We start from the raw sequence: 16,713 nt of genomic DNA on the forward strand, positions 1-16,713 counted from the left end.
TTTGCTCGCATCTTCATAAGTATTTATAAAACTAATTATTTGGCACAGAGCCATCCTCTGTTGACTTAAAATTAACATTTTTAAATACAATTTATCTTTTGGGTGTTATGATCCTACACTCACACTAAGGTAGAATGGATTGGCTCTTTTCTTGTCTGATTATATATTAGTTTTTCAGTAACACACTTTTAAATCAACAAGTATGATATCACTAAAATGCTACTATAAATATATTTCTCTTACCAGTTCGCCATTGTGACTTCTCTGTTCTGAACTGTCCGTCTACATCAGTCTGTCTGTACAGTCGACATGTAGAAAACACAAGTGCATTCTAATGAAGGTTTACTATCTCTTTTACTTTTTACTTGACATCAGGACTTACTGGTTTCTGGAATGTGTGACTCATCCATCATGGTGGCAGACTTTAGCACTGCACCGAGAAGATGTTTACTGAGTTATAAAAAAGAATTCAACAGCTAGAGTTTTGAAATAGTGGAAGAAAACAACATCCAATTTTTTAATAAATACAAAAAACAAATCTCAGTTTTGGAACAGGTTCTAAAACATATAACAATTTATACAAAACAACCAATAAAACCTTTATTCCAGATATGGTTAATCTTTTAGCTCATGCAGAATCGGTTTTGGTTTTATTTGAAATAGGAGAACTTTTGTGCATTCGACCCACTGTTCAAAGATCCACAAGATGTCACACTTTCTTCATTTTAAAAAGCTGAAAAAGTCATCCTGCCCTCTCTGGAATGTTCATAGCTAAAACATTCACTGATGAACATTTGTATTTAATGAGAAACTCATAAAAAACTTGCTTCCTTAAATCCATCTCTGTATTTTTAAGACCAACTGAATATTTACAATGTTAGTGTGTAGACTAGCTTTATTGGAGGACTATAAAAAATTAATTCAAATCATATTTTTCTGACATGCTTTATTTCCAACAGTAAAAACAGCTTAGAAAGCAAAAAAGAAACTTCATTTAAAGAGGAACCAATGAAGGGATTATTTTTCACACCATGACTGACATGAAGATCTTTCATTTTATGGAAGCAGCTATCATCTCTATTGTTTCAGTCTGAAGCCTTTGTAGCTCCAAATTGTTGAAGATTTGTTCAGAATATCTACTTATATTCTGAACAAATATAAGTAGATATTTGTAAGTAACCAACTTACTCTTCAAAATGTTAAATTGTGAAAAGTTATTTAAAATAATAAAAAAGTACCTTAATGTGTCCTGTAAAAAGCAGAATTTAATATTTTAAAAATATTTTTGCTATGAAAGAGTAAAGACAATTTATTGGCAGACCACATATTTACATGTATGTTTTCAGAAAGTAATGTTGTTACTGTGTTTTTTTTCCAGTGGTTTGCAGGACAAAATGCAGTTTGTTCCACCAATGAATCTGATCCAAAGCTCCAGGCTGCAGCAGGTCCATTCCTGCTGGGTTTGGGTTGGTTCCTCATCCAGACGCCTTTTACAGAAACGTTAGACTTTATGTGAGTCAAAATCATTTAGCTCATTCTCATTTAACTAAAGAGGAGCACAAATACAAATATAATTTTATTAAGTTCTGCAAAAAAGATTGACATTGACTATGACACACCAAGCAACATCTTTTGTTTTTGTTTCTTGCCTCCTGGAAAATATGCGTGTGGGTTTTTTAACTAAAGCTTAAGGAAGTAAGGGAGTGACCATTTTCTGAGGAAGGAACTATAATATTCTCTGGTAGATGAAAAGACTAACCCAACAACATATCTTCTGTTATGTACGTATCTATTTCCTTATGCTTATGCATAAAACATCACAAACATTTAGAGGGAATGTATCTGTCATCACGCTGAACAGAAGGCACACTTTGCATTGTAATGGATAATTATTGTGTTATTATTGTGCAAATGTTAATTTAATGTTAAACATGCAGTCAAAGGGAATCATTTCAAAATGCTGATGTAGATTATTAGTCATCTAATCCTGATTGTTTGATTAGAAATCAAATGAACTTCTTTTGTAGTTGCCTTGTATTTACACATTCAGAATAAGCCGTTAAAAATTGCTCTGGTGGAGAATGAGTGAACGTTATCAACTAAAATGTACATATTTTTATGAAAATGAATAATAAAGAGCATTATTTTGACTGCTTGTAAATTTCAGTGATCAGAATAATAGTGAGCAGAATCCTTCCTTTAAGGACTGAAAAAGAGTTAATTTTATTTATCAAAGATTTAACCAACTTACTCTTCAAAAGCAACAAGATGAAAAAATCTGACTACAGATCTTGATTATGAGTTTCATTCTCTCTCTCTTTGATCAATAATCATCTAACCAGGAAGGTATTTTATGCAGTGAATAATGTAACTGGAACTGGAGCCAAAGGTGTTTTCCTGAAGCTGTGAAACCTGTTCTGTAAGGTGTCTGAGAACCAACAGCAGCTTTTACATTTTAGTTACTTCTTAAGCAAAGTCAAAGTGACAGCGACTGAGAAGAGGCCAGGGAAACCAAACAGACAGCGTGTGGACACGTAGAAGTCAAAATCATAAGGTAGGAAAATTTTATCATTTCTAAAATGGAATGAAAATTGGTAAGAAAAAACAGCAATGAAATATATCTTACAGATTTCTTGCATTATTACTTAGAAAAATATTTTCTGACATTATGAAGAGACAATAGTTCTTTTCTTGGCAAAAAGTTGTTAGATTACAACGCAAACCTCTTCTGTGAGACAGATAGGAATAGTGTTAAATCATAGATTATTGTGTTTATGGTGCCTTATTGCATATAGTGGGTTTGTAAAGATTTGGTAATCAGTCAGGATGCAGCAGAGATAAAATGTCAAGCCACATGTAAAATGTTTTGTTTTTATAATAAATCCTGATTTCATCATGACAATGAATTGAAACCAGTTCATTTTTTACAAATAAAAGACCTCCTGATGTCTTCATTTGTACATAGATCTGCATCTTCCAGAACTGCTGTCTTCTGCATGAGCATAAAAGTCATCGTTGCTGCTGAATCTGAGATTTACCTGAGATAAATTAATCAATTCTAAAACTGTTTGTGATGAAACAACTCAGTTAGTATTGGACTTATGTCATTTTATACAGAATTCAAATTTTTTATTCTGCACCATCTGTAAAGAAATTATTTCATATGATTGATATTACATAAATAAATACAAAAGAAATAGATATGTCTTATGAAGCATTACTGCTGATACTTTTTTGTCTTAGCCTCTATAACGTTATTTAGTATTATACATTTTCCCTCAAACAAATTTTCCAAAGATTGGAACGAATTCTGTGATCGGAAGCAGTTTGTAGCTAGTATCATTTTCAATCTACACAAATCTCAAAGTAGTAAAGAACGATGTAGCAAAAAAACAGTGAACACAAATGTATTACAAAACAGAATTTGGTGGACGTTTTCAATCATTTCAGAAAACTGAAAATTAGTGGCAATTTCAGATATGGGAAAAAGGAGGAACTCCCCAGAGAGGAATTTTGTGGGGGGTGACAGGAGTGCATCCTCTGGAAACGGGTAAATTATATGAACTGTTTGAAAACAGTTTTACTTTATACAGAAAAAATCTATTAAAGTTCAAACATTATTTTTTACAATAGGAAATAATCCATGCTTGATAATAATTTTTTTATTTCTCAACAGGGAAAGTGACATGGAAGAAGAAACCAACAAACAGCAAGTCGATCAGTAAGAAATATTCAAATTATGATGGAACATGTCTCAAAATTTCCTCTGTTGATTCATTATTGTTTAAAAAAAAAACAAAAAAACAATTCGAACCAATATCATTTTTACTCTGTAGAAATCTTTCACATGAAAATGAAGAAAATACACCTGAAAACAAGTAAGCATTTGAACAATTTTAAGAAATATTTTAGATTGAATGAATAATAGCCCATAAACAATTTGGAAAATTTCAGAAAAATCTGCTTTAAATTAATGTAACATGTTGTGAACAGGCCTGTTGAGACACAGGAAGCAGAAAATGAAGATCAGGAAGAGAAGTATGTATTTATAGATATATGATTTATTGAGATGTGCCAAAATGTAAAATATCTAACGGCCTAATTAAAGTTTTGCTCTGTTGATGATTTGAGACTTTCTTAATGTTATTGTTTTGATCCACAGTAATCATGAAAACCAAAAAAGTGACAATAATCCAATTCAAAGCAGGTATGAAATCTTTTAAATAATGTGGAAAATGATTATATTTCCTTCTAAGATTAAAACTTTTGAGAATGTTGATAAATTTTTGAACAAAAGCTAATTAATAAATAACTTTAATAGTTCTGAAGACATGAAGGAAGAAACCAACAAACAGCAAAGCGATCAGTAAGAAATATTCAAATTATAATGGAACATGTCTCAATATTTCCTCTGTTGATTCATCATTGTTTCTAATAACAATAATGAATTTGAACCAATATCATTTTTACTCTGTAGAAATCTTGCAAATGAAAATAAAGAAAATACAACTGAAAACAAGTAAGCATTTGAACAATTTTAAGAAATATTTTAGATTGAATGAATAATAGCCCATAAACAATTTGGAAAATTTCAGAAAAATCTGATCCAAATAGTAAACTCATCGCTCTCATCAGGCGTTTTCCCGCAGGCTTTGAAAACGACAGTAATCAAACCACTGATAAAAAAGAACAATCTAGACAAATCACTACTGCAGAATTACAGGCCGATCTCTGACCTCTGACCTCCCATTCATCAGTAAAGTTATTGAAAAAGTTGTGTGTAAACAGTTAAATAGCTTCCTAACGATAACCAACTGCTTTGACTCCTTCCAGTCTGGTTTCCGGTCTCACCACAGCACAGAAACTGCCCTCGTAAAAGTGTTCAATGACATCCATATAAATACGGACTGTAGGAGAACCACAGTGCTGGTTCTGTTGGACCTCAGTGCAGCTTTTGACACTGTTGACCATGACATATTACTGAATCGACTGGAGAGCTGGGTCCGTCTCTCCGGTCCAGTGCTTAACTGGTTTGAATCGTACATAAAGAACAGGGATTTCTTTGTTTCAATTGGAAACTTCTCATCAAAGAGGTCAAAGGTCACATGTGGGGTACCCCAAGGTTCAATCCTAGGACCCCTCTTATTCAATATTTATATGCTCCCACTAGCTCAGGTTATAACAGGAAATAATATCAGCTACCATAACTATGCAGATGATACACAGTTCTACATTATGATGTCACCAGGTGACCTTTGACCCCATCCAATCACTGAACAGATGCTTAGAACAGATAAATGTGTGGATGTGCCAAAACTTCCTCCAGCTGAACAAAAACAAAATTGAAGTTATTATTTTTGGACCTAAAGAGGAACGATCTAGAGTTATAGATCTATAGTTATAGATCTAGAGATATAAATCAAGAGTTATAGCTCTAGAATCAGTGCACAGCTTCAGTTATTACAACTAAAAACCAGCGATCAGGCCCGAAACCTGGGAGTAGTGATGGACTCTGACCTGAACTTTCAGAGCCACATAAAGACAGTTACAAAGTCAGCCTTCTATCACCTGAAGAACATTTCCAGGATTAAAGGACTAATGTCTCAGCCAGATCTAGAGAAACTCATCCATGCGTTTATCTTCAGTCGTATTGATTATCGTAACGGCGTCTTCACAGGTCTGTCCAAAAAATCAATCAAACAGCTGCAGCTGATCCAGAATGCTGCTGCTCGTGTTCTCACTAAAACCAGGAAGATAGAGCACATAACACCAGTTTTAAAGTCCCTCCACTGGCTCCCTGTAGCTCAAAGAATAGACTTTAAAATACTGTTGTTAGTTTATAAATCACTGAATGGTTTAGCACCACAATACATTAAAGATCTGCTGCTGTTGTATCAACCTTCCAGAACTCTCAGGTCTTCTGGTTCTGGTTCTGTTTCTGCTCTGCATCCCCAGAACCAGAACCAAACAAGGAGAAGCGGCATTCAGCATCTATGCACCACAAATCTGGAACAAACTTCCAGAAAACTGTAAAACAGCTGAAACACTGACTTCCATTAAATCTCAACTAAAAACCCACTTGTTTAGAGTTTTATTTGAAACGTAATCAATTGCAAATTTATTGATGGAATCTGACTTGATGTTGTGTTTTATTGTTGATTCTGTGTTGCATTGTGTTTTTGTGTTTGATTTGATGTAAAGCACTTTGAAATGCCTTGCTGCTGAAATGTGCTATACAAATAAAATTTGATTGATTGATATTTGTTAGTGAATAATACTGTAATTCATTACATATACGCAGCTTGATCATTCAAAGCTGTAAGGAATGAGGTTCTAATCTAATTTGTCTGTTTTTTCATAATGCAGTGGCTTGTAGCTGGGATTTAGGAAGAAGGAAGTAATAAAATATGCTGATAGGTTAATCAGAGTTTTGGTGCCAACCTTTTGCGACACCTTTTTTTTCTGTTTTTCTTTTCCTTTTTCTTTTTGTTTTTTCTTCCCTCTTTTTGAATGTGTATTTTGCGGGTCTCCTTTATCTGCATGTATTGATGCTACTCATTACATATGTACTACAGTTCATAGCTCACTGTCATTTTCATATATATCACACCTAGGGTAGTATGCCAAGTATTAATGTATGCACTAAGGGATTCTTTAAGATTTGTCAGTTGGAATGTGAAAGGGTTGAACTCTCCAATAAAGCGTTAAAAAGTATTTAATCACCTAAAACACTTAAACACAAAAATTGCTTTTTTACAGGAAACACATTTAAAACTGTCAGACCAGCTCAGGCTTCGCTGTGGTTGGGTTGGCCAGGTGCATCATTCATCATTTAATAGCAAGGCACGTGGGGTTGCTATTCTAATACATAAATCTGTTCCCTTCTCTGTGACCAAAGTCATATCAGACCCTAACGGCCGTTATGTTATTGTTCTGGGAAGAATTAGCAGCAGCAATTTGGCATTAGTAAACATATATGGTCCAAACTGGGATGATGAGGACTTCTTCAAAAAAAATTTCTTCCCACTTCTTGATCTAAATAAAAGCCAGCTCATTCTTGGGGGTGACTTTAACTGCTGCCTTGACCCTTTACTTGACCGTTCCTCAAGCAAGTCATATTCAGTCTCTAAGTCATCCAAAGTTCTACATACATTTATGCAGCAATATGCAGTCTCAGATGTTTGGCGATATTTTAACCTTAACACCAGAAAATTTTCCTTTTTTTCCCCAGTGCATTCTACTTTCTCTAGAATTGACTTCTTTCTTCTTGATAACAAACTGCTCTCCTCAGTTAAGTCATGTTGCTATAATCCCATTGTAATCTCAGACCACTCTCCTGTCATCTTGGACCTAACTCTCCCAGGCAGACCAGCTTCACGGCCACCGTGGCACTTTAAATCCATTTTACTCAATGATACTGTTTTTGTCAAAACTATGAATGACCGTTTAGACCTGTTTGTCTCCTCTAATTTTACTCCAGATGTATCTGCTGCAACAATTTGGGAGACATGTAAGGCATATTTACGGGGAGAGATAATAACTTACTCAGCATATCTTAGAAGAACAACCACACAAAAATGTCTTACCCTATCTAATGCTATATCTGACCTGCAAACAAAATGTGCAGAGTCCCCTGCTCCAGACCTTATAAAAAGTTTGTTGATAAAAAAGGGCTGAATTTGACACTCTAGCCTCTGACACAGCTGTAGCACTATTATTAAAATCCCGTTATAGTTATTATGAGTTTGGTGACAAGCCCAGCAAAATTCTTGCTCATCAGATCCGACAGAGTTTCAAACCAGCACATCGCTGAAATTAACATCTCCAATGGGACTTCTATTAATCCACAAATGATCAACAATCAGTTTAGAGACTTCTATTCTGCTTTATACACCTCAGAGTGTTCACCCGATCATGCTCAATATGAAAGTTTCTTTGATAGTTTTACTATCCCTACGATTGATCCAGAAACTGCCTCTGATTTAGACAAGCCCTTTACACTCGCTGAGGTCAAGAGTGCCATATTATCAATGCAAAGTGGAAAATGCCCTGGACCTGATGGCTTTCCATCAGAGTTCTATAAGGTCTTTTCTGACAAGCTATCTCCACTTCTGCTTCACATGCTTAAAGAAGCAGGTGAATTTGGTGTTCTCCCTCTCACAATGCGACAAGCTACTATCTCGCTTATCCTAACTATCCAACCAACATGAAAAGCATTTTGTGCAAACTACTGTAGCAGCATAAATGGTACGCTGCCACTTTAAGCCCAATTTTGACTGCTGTATATAAGCAGGTCTCCACCTGCCACAAGGCTGCTTGCATCATGACGTCATATCATTCTGCTTCCTTTGTCTGCTGAACTGTGCTGGGTAAGCGTGGCTGTTTCTTTGTTTATCAGCTGTAATTTTGGCCATTAATGCAAACTGGTCTGCTCTGTTTAGCCTCCTTTGCTGCTCCTCGAAAATCTGGACCGAACTGTTTGTTTGTTTGCTTGCTGCCGGGAAGGTAAGGGCTAGCATGGCTAGGTAACATCCACCCCATGTAAACAAAGCCTTTACGTAGCATTTTGTTACAGCTGCGCTGCATAGGCAGAATTGTGAAACCGTTTATCTGGCAGCCTGGTAGTGCAACAGGTAAGCAGCTACCATAAGTTATAGTTTTTGTCAGCAGTTGTATTGATGATTTGCTCTATTTTTTTAGCCTCCTGATGAGTCTCTGACCACCATTATATTGGGATTGACACTCGCTGCTGTTTTGCCAAAAAGAAATGCTTTAAATGACCTACCTGAACTTTCCCCTACTGCCAGGAGCATTGATGGCACTACCAACTGGATAAAGTGCAACATTGTAGGGCTATTGCACCACTGTTTTACTCATATTGTTTCATTTTTGTCTTTCTTTTAGGGACTGAGGCTTCTGTGGTGGCGGTGTCTTGTTTTGTGTGTTTTGTTGGAGCACCTTCTTTTTTTGTTTGCCGTGTTTTTGTAGTGTCCAGGGTGATCCCCTTTCTTCACTGGATGTTGCCCCTTTTTTCACCCCCCTGCCCTCACTGGTAAGCCTCAGTTTTATTATAATCAATTTAATTAAAAATGCATTCACTGTTTTAACCATTCAATTGCAGGTTATTGCTAATAGTTTAAAAAAAACAAAAAAAACAAATGAAGCATATTGAAGTTTAATAAACTTTTGTAGAACTATTTGAATTTTGTCTCATTTCCAGTAGAACTTACCTGTGTCCTTACTATTCTATTTTCCTGGAGTTATTCCAGGTGGTGTTGTCGGTTTCCCATATTAACTTTAACATCTTATATTTGGGTTTCATAAAAAAAAAAGAAAATCCACCCCAGGTTGCCACACTACCATATAAGCTGAAAGAAAAGTGGAGAAACCATGCATACAGCATTCAAGAAAGAAAAGGAACACGAGCCAAATTTCCTGATCTTGTAGAGTTCATCTACCAACAAGCAAAGATTGATAATGATCCGCTTTTTGGAGATATTCTTGATGTCACACCAGCTAATCAGAGCAGCTCGAAGAAAAAAATCTGACCAACTAAAAGGCCTTTCAAAGAGAAGCAGTTTTGCTGTGAATATATCTTGCACTGAAAAGGATACCACCAAGAGCCAGCATGATATAACAACTTCTTCAGTTAAGACCATCAGTGCTTTTCAAAGTCCATGTCTTTATTGTAAGAACAGCCATGCTTTGAGTGTTTGTAACAAAATTAAAGAAAAGCCTTTGAAAGACAGAATACAGTTTCTGAAGTCACATGGTCTTTGTTTTGGATGTCTAACGGCAGGTGATCTATATAAAGCTTGTAGAAAAAAGGCCTCATGTTCCAAGTGTTCTCTTAAGCACCCAACTATTCTACATGTGGTGAAGCAGAATTTTGTGTCAGAAGAAAACGTGGATGACAACCCACAAAACATAAGTGAAGTTACAAGTGCTCCTGTGTCCACTAGATGTAAAAAAGGTGAAGTCACTGGGGCCGGAGAAAATGAATGCATACTTCCCATTGTGCCTGTGCAGATAAGACACAAGAAAAACAGAACCATCATCAAGAAATATGCATTCCTGGATCAAGGCAGCACAGCAACTTTTTGCACAGAGGATCTAGCCAGAAAGTTGAATGTACAAGAGAAAAAGAAAGAAATTCTTCTTCGAACCATGACACAGGAACAGAAAGTCTGTAGTTATGTTATGTCCTTACAGATTAAGAGGTTTGTGGACTTGACGAACAAGACTTCATCATGTTGCTAGATGTGTACACGCAACCAGACATTCCTGCAACAAAGAGTAATATACCAAAAGAGCAAGATTTGGAGAGATGGCTTTACCTGAAACAAGTTCATCTTCCAAGATTAGAGTCAGATATTGGACTTCTCATTGGTACTAATGTGCACAAGGCTATGGAGCCGTGGCAGATCATCAACAGCCAGAATGACGGATCATATGCCATGAAAACAGCCCTAAGTTGGGTGGTAAATGGACCAGTCAGCAGATGTTAAGATAGTGAATCACGTGTCACTGAAAATCAAGATTTTCTTGTCAATCGTATATCTGTATTGAACATTAAAGACATGCTGGAGAAGCAATGTAATGTAGATTTCCCAGAGTGACAGTATTAGGACAAACAAGAACTGTCTCAGCAGGATAAGCAGTTCATGCATGCTGTAACTATATCAGCACAGTTCATTGATGGTCATTATTGCGTCAAGTTGCCTCTGAAAAATGACAGTGTGATAATGCCATGCAATTGTGGTAGTGATGAACAAAAGCTTAACTCTTTGAAGAGGAAGCTAAGTAGAAATTCAGACTTTTGTCAAGACTACAAAGCTTTCATGGACAACAACATATTGAAAAAAGATTATGCTGTAATAGTTCCTGAAGAACAGCTGAGTCGCAATGATGGTCGAGTATGGTTCATTCCACACCATGGAGTGTACCACACAAAAAAGAAAACACTGCGAGTTGTGTTTGACTGTACCGCATCTTGTCAGGGAGTTTCATTGAATGATCAATTACTGCAAGGACCTGATCTCACGAACACTCTTATTGGAGTTTTGCTCAGATTTAGACAGGAGCCTGTTGCCATGATGGCAGATATTGAATCTATGTTCTATCAAGTGTTGAGGAAAAATGATTATTTTTAGTGCTTAATACAGTTAATCTTACGGCATGTGTAAAAGGTATATTGAACATTCTTATTTGAACAAATTTCTTAATTTTGAACAGGTTTGTGGTAAATATTCAAACTACAGCAAGGAAAATGCAGATCAAAGGGGATCTCTCAATGAGGCTCCTGTTGTGTTATTAGGGGACAGGAGGCCATAAAATTAGCATCTCCTGGAAGGCAGGATCACTTGAGCCTGGAGGAGAGAAGTCTGTTTGGTTCACAGAAGATCAAAAGTCTTCCAGAACCAACATCTGGAATGGTGTAAAACTAAATACAACATAGAATGTTAAAACCACTAACATTTAATTTCTAAGACATTTTTCTAAGTACTAATAGCAGGTTTTTAATTAAAAGGGTATTATCTAATTTTAGAACTACTAGTCTAGTAAATGATGAATGAATTTGAAAATTGTACTATCTGTGACAATATCTGAATCAAATGGAAACTGTTTGAATGAAAATGTTTTGTTTAGTATTAGAAAATTGCTCAGGATTTAAGCTAAAGGAGTTTTGGAAAATGATTGTGTTAACAATGCTTAGGATTGAATGTTATGTTTCATAGGTTAGAAAAAGGAATTGTACCTCATTTTATTCTGTTGATTTTATGTGTTAATTTTTGGCTTAAGGCAAAGATTTAAATCTGTTGAGATGCTGGTTCCAGATGAGCAAAAACTGGGTTTTGTGAAGATAACCTTTCCTTGAACCAAATTACTGGATTTAAGTTTGTTCTGAGAATCTATGTAAGGAGAGATAACGGGAGAGACTCCGAATTCCACAGGTATCTGTGAAGTCTTATTTTATGCTTTTATTTGCCCAAATGGCCCTAGAACCCAGAAAACCAGGATGCAGCTGCTTGCTCCATTGTTCTACCAGAGAGCAAATGGCCTTTGATCTTTGGCGTAAATTAGGGGGAGTTCTAAGTTTTTCTGAGTGTCCAAGGTAGCTTCTGGTTGGTCAACCAGAGGTACGCCTTAATTGAATATATTAAAAAGGAAAGACACACCTTCAGTATAAGAGTTCGTGCACAGGAATAATAATTCAGATAGCTGACACTATTTTGCCTTTTTGGCACCAGCTCTCTCCAAAGACATGTCTTTGCTGTGCATATTGAAGTTGCCCAGTCTCTTGATACAGATTCATGTATTAACGCTCTGCGTCGTTTTCAAAGCAGAAGAGGACAAGTTTCCATCATTTGCTCTGACGATGGAACAAATTTTGTTGGAGCAGAGAGAGAGTTAAGGGAGGCATTGAAAGAGCTGGACCACTCTTGCATTAATGATGCCATAATGCAAAAAGGAGCACAGTGGATTTTCAATTCACCTGCTGCATCTCATCATGGAGGAGTCTGGGAACGCCAGATACGCACTGTTAGAAAAGTCATAAGTTCTGTTATTGAGCAACAGATACTGGATGATGAAGAACGATCCTAATGAGCTTGAGCCTCTTACGCCGAACCATCTGCTTCTGCTGAAGGGACAACCTACCTTTTCTAAGGAGAATGTCTATTCTCGCCCTCGATGGAGACAAGTCCAGCACATGGCACACCTGTTCTGGCGAAGATGGTCACAGGAGGACCTGGCTCTATTGCAGTAGTAACAAAAATGGCTTGGCTTCAAAAGAAATTTCAAGGTCAGAGATGTCATCCTAGTCGCTGATTCATCCTCTCTGAGAAATTCTTGGATGTTGGGTCGAATCGTCCATGTCATGCCAGAGTCCAAAGGGACAGTCCGGAGTGCAGAAGTCAAGACGAAGACAAGCATTATTCAAAGGCCGATTGCAAAATTGTGCTTATTGCAAGGAGAATGAAAGAATAGAGGATTTATTAGAAGATTGTTTTGTAACCAGGTTATGCTAATAAATAGTCAATTAGGGGGTTCCTGTTTACTTCCTTCTGTAGCAACAATGCAGGAACTGATGAACTCACAGAATAATGGAAGCTGTTGCACAACAAAACAACTTCACACAAATGTTAGGAACTGCTTGAAGGGGAGGGGCAAAACCCAGGTGCCAACACACAGTCATAAATCTTCTCTACTACAATGGAGTTTCCTATCTTGGTGCATGAAAGGTCTCAGGTGCAGTTCCCGTGTCTGGGGCATAAACTTTGACCATTAGCCTTTGGGTGTTTTTCCTGTCAGGTTGGCTCTCAGTTTTGTTGACATCACTAAAAGGTGCACATTCTAGAAATAAGCAAAGAATCTAACAGTCCTTTAAAGATAATGATGAGTATTTATATGGGTTATTATTTAATTCTATCAGCTTCACACAGCTGGAGGATCTTCAAAAAACGCAGTGGTCTAAACATGTAGTTATTACTTGGAGATGTAAGTTAATTATCAAAACAACCCAGATTTACAGCATAAAATGAACATGATCTGAGAAAGCAGAGGTGATTTTTAGGTTTAAGTTCTGCCTGAAGATAATTTGGGTTTAATGTTTACAATTGGACCTTTACAGCTCATATGTCATATGTCTACTTCTGCCTCCTTATGTCTTTCTACTATCCGTCTTAGCTGGTTTAGTAAAACCCAAGAAATGCATGTACTTGCCACTGAATGTGTAGACCAGAGTTTCTCAATTCCATTCCTCAGGTAAATTCATGTTCATAAATGTTTTGCTTTATATTAAAATTAACATTTAGAAGTTCCACATATGGTATACAGGTGATGAGGAAGGAGAAAGAGACATCAATAACCATCCTATAATCTTCACCCTCCTGTTATGAGCTGTTTTAAAGTTTCAAAAAAATTTTAAAATAGTTGGAAGTATTTTTTTTTGCATGAAACTTTTTCTAATTGTCTTAAAAGGTACACTACATATTGATTTAAAATTTATTCATTTTACACATTTGCACCACCCCCTGGGTCTATTTTTTACAGATACTGTTCGGGTCAATTTGACCCGGCAGTCAATTTAAAGTGCAGAGAGTAAAAATTTCCAATTCTATATGTTTCCTTGCAGCTATGAACCATATTTCACCACACAAACTCAACACACCACGCACATACATGCACACGCCGACACACACAAGCCCACTTTCTCACTACTCTCTGTACTTCACTTGAAAACTGCAAGATAACAGGTGTTTGTACAACTTTTGACAGGAACATTTTCTGTTCCCATGGACAAACTCCACCCACACAGAGTGGAAACTCAGCAGCAGTGGAGGAAAACATAAATACTCTCTGCATGACTCATTTATTTTCATTTTAATCAGTGGGTCAATTTGACCCTGAACAGTATGTGTGTTTCAAATCCAATTATAAAGATCACCCATTGAAAAAAAATCAAAATGTAATATACAAATATTTACCAAAGATCAATTTCAAGGAAATTATTGTTGTTGTTTTTTTTGTTTTTTTTTGTCTTTTTTGTGTTTCTTCAGTGGACATAAAATATTTCAATTCCTTTTTTTATGTCCAAATTAGTAAATGAGAAAATTGTTGTCATTGATACTTAATTTCTGAGAAATAAAAAAACCCATTATTGCACAAATATTGATTGAAATGGTTAGTGTTGGAGTTAATAATCAGATACAAAAATGTTTTAGAGGAATTTTTTGGTTTCTGATACTATTGTATGATTAAACACTCCCCGGGTCAAATTGACCCATGAACATTATTGCTGTACCCTAGAAACAAACATAACAGGAGGGTTAACACAGTCCAATGAATCATAACAGAATCATATGGCCTCTGAAGATTACCACCTCTGGAACCCATGAAATAGTCAAAATAAAAATTTTCTGTATGATAGACCGATCACATTAGGCATGTCCTCTATCATGTCCTCTTATAAAACCTCAGAAGGTATTTGAACACATGAGACTTTTACCACAAAAGTCAAAATTATGGGATAGCCTAAAATGTATTAAGTGAAAAGCGAAATTGAAATAGTATTCAACACTTCTAACTGAAACAAAGGGCTGTTTATGAGGTGAGCAGTCCCTTAGATCAAAAGCAGAGTGAAATTTTAGTTAGTGCTTGATCTGTTCTGGAAAAACTGGTTCAGTGAGTTATTCTAGTAATCATTTTGTAAGGATTTGATGTTTGTCAGTACAGCAAGATGAAGCTGTTTGCTGTTTTGGTGTTCCTTCTCTACGGTAAGATATACTTCTACTTTAGAAACTTATCAGCTAAAATGAACCAGGAGCCAGTCCAAAGATTAAGAGACGGGAGTGGTAGGTTAACATACAGCCCCTCATTGACTAACACTTGCTTATTGAGTGTTAGTCAATAAGTGAGCTGCAGTTTTGGACAACCTGTAAAAGGGAGATGGTTGACTAATTAATGCAGCTATAGAAAAAGTGTCATCCTGTTAAGAATAGTGTTCCTATTTACTTGAATTAAAACAAAGGTAAATTGTCCTATCACATATAATCTTAATTAAGGTGTTGGTTTCAGTGAGAAGCTGTTGAGTTGATTTAAGGGTTTGTATTCTTAGCTATTCTTCTAGAACCATTTCTGACATATTTACTAACCACATGAAGTCCAAAAGGCTTCATGGGGACCAAACTCTGGTCCTAATACAGTGGACCGTCTTGTTTAGGGTTGGAGAAAATATCTGGGTCAAATCCACATGGTTGGTACATCTGACAGAAAGTAAGTGTGTTTTGTAAGTTTGTCTAAGAGTGAAAAATTACAACTACTCTTTGGAAGCCACTTTAAAAGATCACTGGTTGGATGATTAACATCCAACCAGGGTGGATGTTAATCATTAAAAGGACATTTTAAGGGTAGAGAAAAATAAGATAACATTTTGGCTTCTATACAGACCGAGGCATGAGGGTGAAACAAGACCAGTTAAGACATTTTTCCACACCAGAAAGGGGTTCAGTGGAAAGTGACAACAAACCGATCTGGAATGCGTAGCTCTGGTATGACTGAACTATGAAAAATCTGGTTGGATCACAGTTTGTGTCAGACTGAAGCAAGAGCTCATCCTGTTTTGACTTGTTCTCTCCAGTTGCCAAGAAATGAAACCACACCCTGAAGATTTGTTCCAGCGACTTCACTTGCATGCTGAAGTCCAACTTTCCAAGACAGAAAATAAAATCAAGACAAAAAAATTCCTTGATTTTTGCTGTTCTGTAGAACATTAACACCGATCTAAATAAACTAAATCCAAATGCATGAAGAACAAAATACAAGAATAAACTTAGAAATCAAACTAATATGGCAACACCTTATAGAAAAGAACTGCATTAAAGAAGACCACAGAAGGACCCCTCCCTTATGGGTGCTACCCTCAAGATCTTAGAGAGAAAAGCGGTCATTGGTCGGAGACAGAAAAAAACAAAAAAACAGACTTTACATCAGGGGTGGGAACTCCTGGTCCTCAAGGGCTGGTCTCCTGCAACATTTAGATGTATCTCTACTTCAACACACCTGAGTCAAATAATGAGATCATTAGCAGGACTCTGGAGAACCTGACTGCACTTGGGAGGTGATTCAGCTATTGGATTCAGGTGTGTTGGACCAGGGAGAGAGCTAAGAGTTGCAGAACAGCAGAGGAACTGGAAGGTTTTCTCCAAACCA

The 16,713-nt window shown here is 36.4% G+C and overlaps 2 protein-coding genes and 1 long non-coding RNA gene across 50 annotated transcripts in view; 2 read left to right on the forward strand and 1 right to left on the reverse strand.

The window, feature by feature from the left end:
* The window catches only part of LOC122839721 (trichohyalin-like), a 99,039-nt gene extending 98,603 nt beyond the window's left edge, over nucleotides 1-436 (reverse strand). For 43 of the 45 annotated variants that reach the window (XM_044131619.1, XM_044131584.1, XM_044131616.1 and 40 more), the window contains exons 1-2: nucleotides 382-436; nucleotides 244-310 (exon numbers count right to left, since the gene is read on the reverse strand). In XM_044131619.1, the coding sequence (XP_043987554.1) occupies nucleotides 244-254 (11 nt within the window). In that variant the 5' untranslated portion in view covers nucleotides 255-310; nucleotides 382-436. Of the gene's footprint in view, nucleotides 1-243; nucleotides 338-381 lie in introns of those variants that run through there. The other 2 variants (XM_044131575.1, XM_044131585.1) reach the window with 2 other exon arrangements.
* A 2,039-nt stretch (nucleotides 437-2,475) lies between these two features.
* Nucleotides 2,476-3,879, forward strand: LOC122839742. The gene is made up of 4 exons (XR_006372097.1): nucleotides 2,476-2,554; nucleotides 3,478-3,550; nucleotides 3,677-3,721; nucleotides 3,837-3,879. It is a non-coding gene; the product is annotated as an uncharacterized LOC122839742 (long non-coding RNA).
* Nucleotides 3,880-4,182: 303 nt separating this feature from the next.
* Nucleotides 4,183-16,713, forward strand: part of LOC122839734 — a 155,605-nt gene continuing 143,074 nt past the window's right edge. The window contains exons 1-2 of one of the 4 annotated variants that reach the window (XM_044131648.1): nucleotides 4,183-4,207; nucleotides 8,905-9,052. The gene's annotated coding sequence lies outside the window, so the exon portion shown is untranslated. Of the gene's footprint in view, nucleotides 4,208-6,783; nucleotides 9,053-16,713 lie in introns of those variants that run through there. The other 3 variants (XM_044131647.1, XM_044131646.1, XM_044131649.1) reach the window with 3 other exon arrangements.

Source organism: Gambusia affinis, linkage group LG11 (genome assembly GCF_019740435.1).
Source record: "Gambusia affinis linkage group LG11, SWU_Gaff_1.0, whole genome shotgun sequence".
In the NCBI taxonomy this organism is placed as follows: domain Eukaryota; kingdom Metazoa; phylum Chordata; class Actinopteri; order Cyprinodontiformes; family Poeciliidae; genus Gambusia; species Gambusia affinis.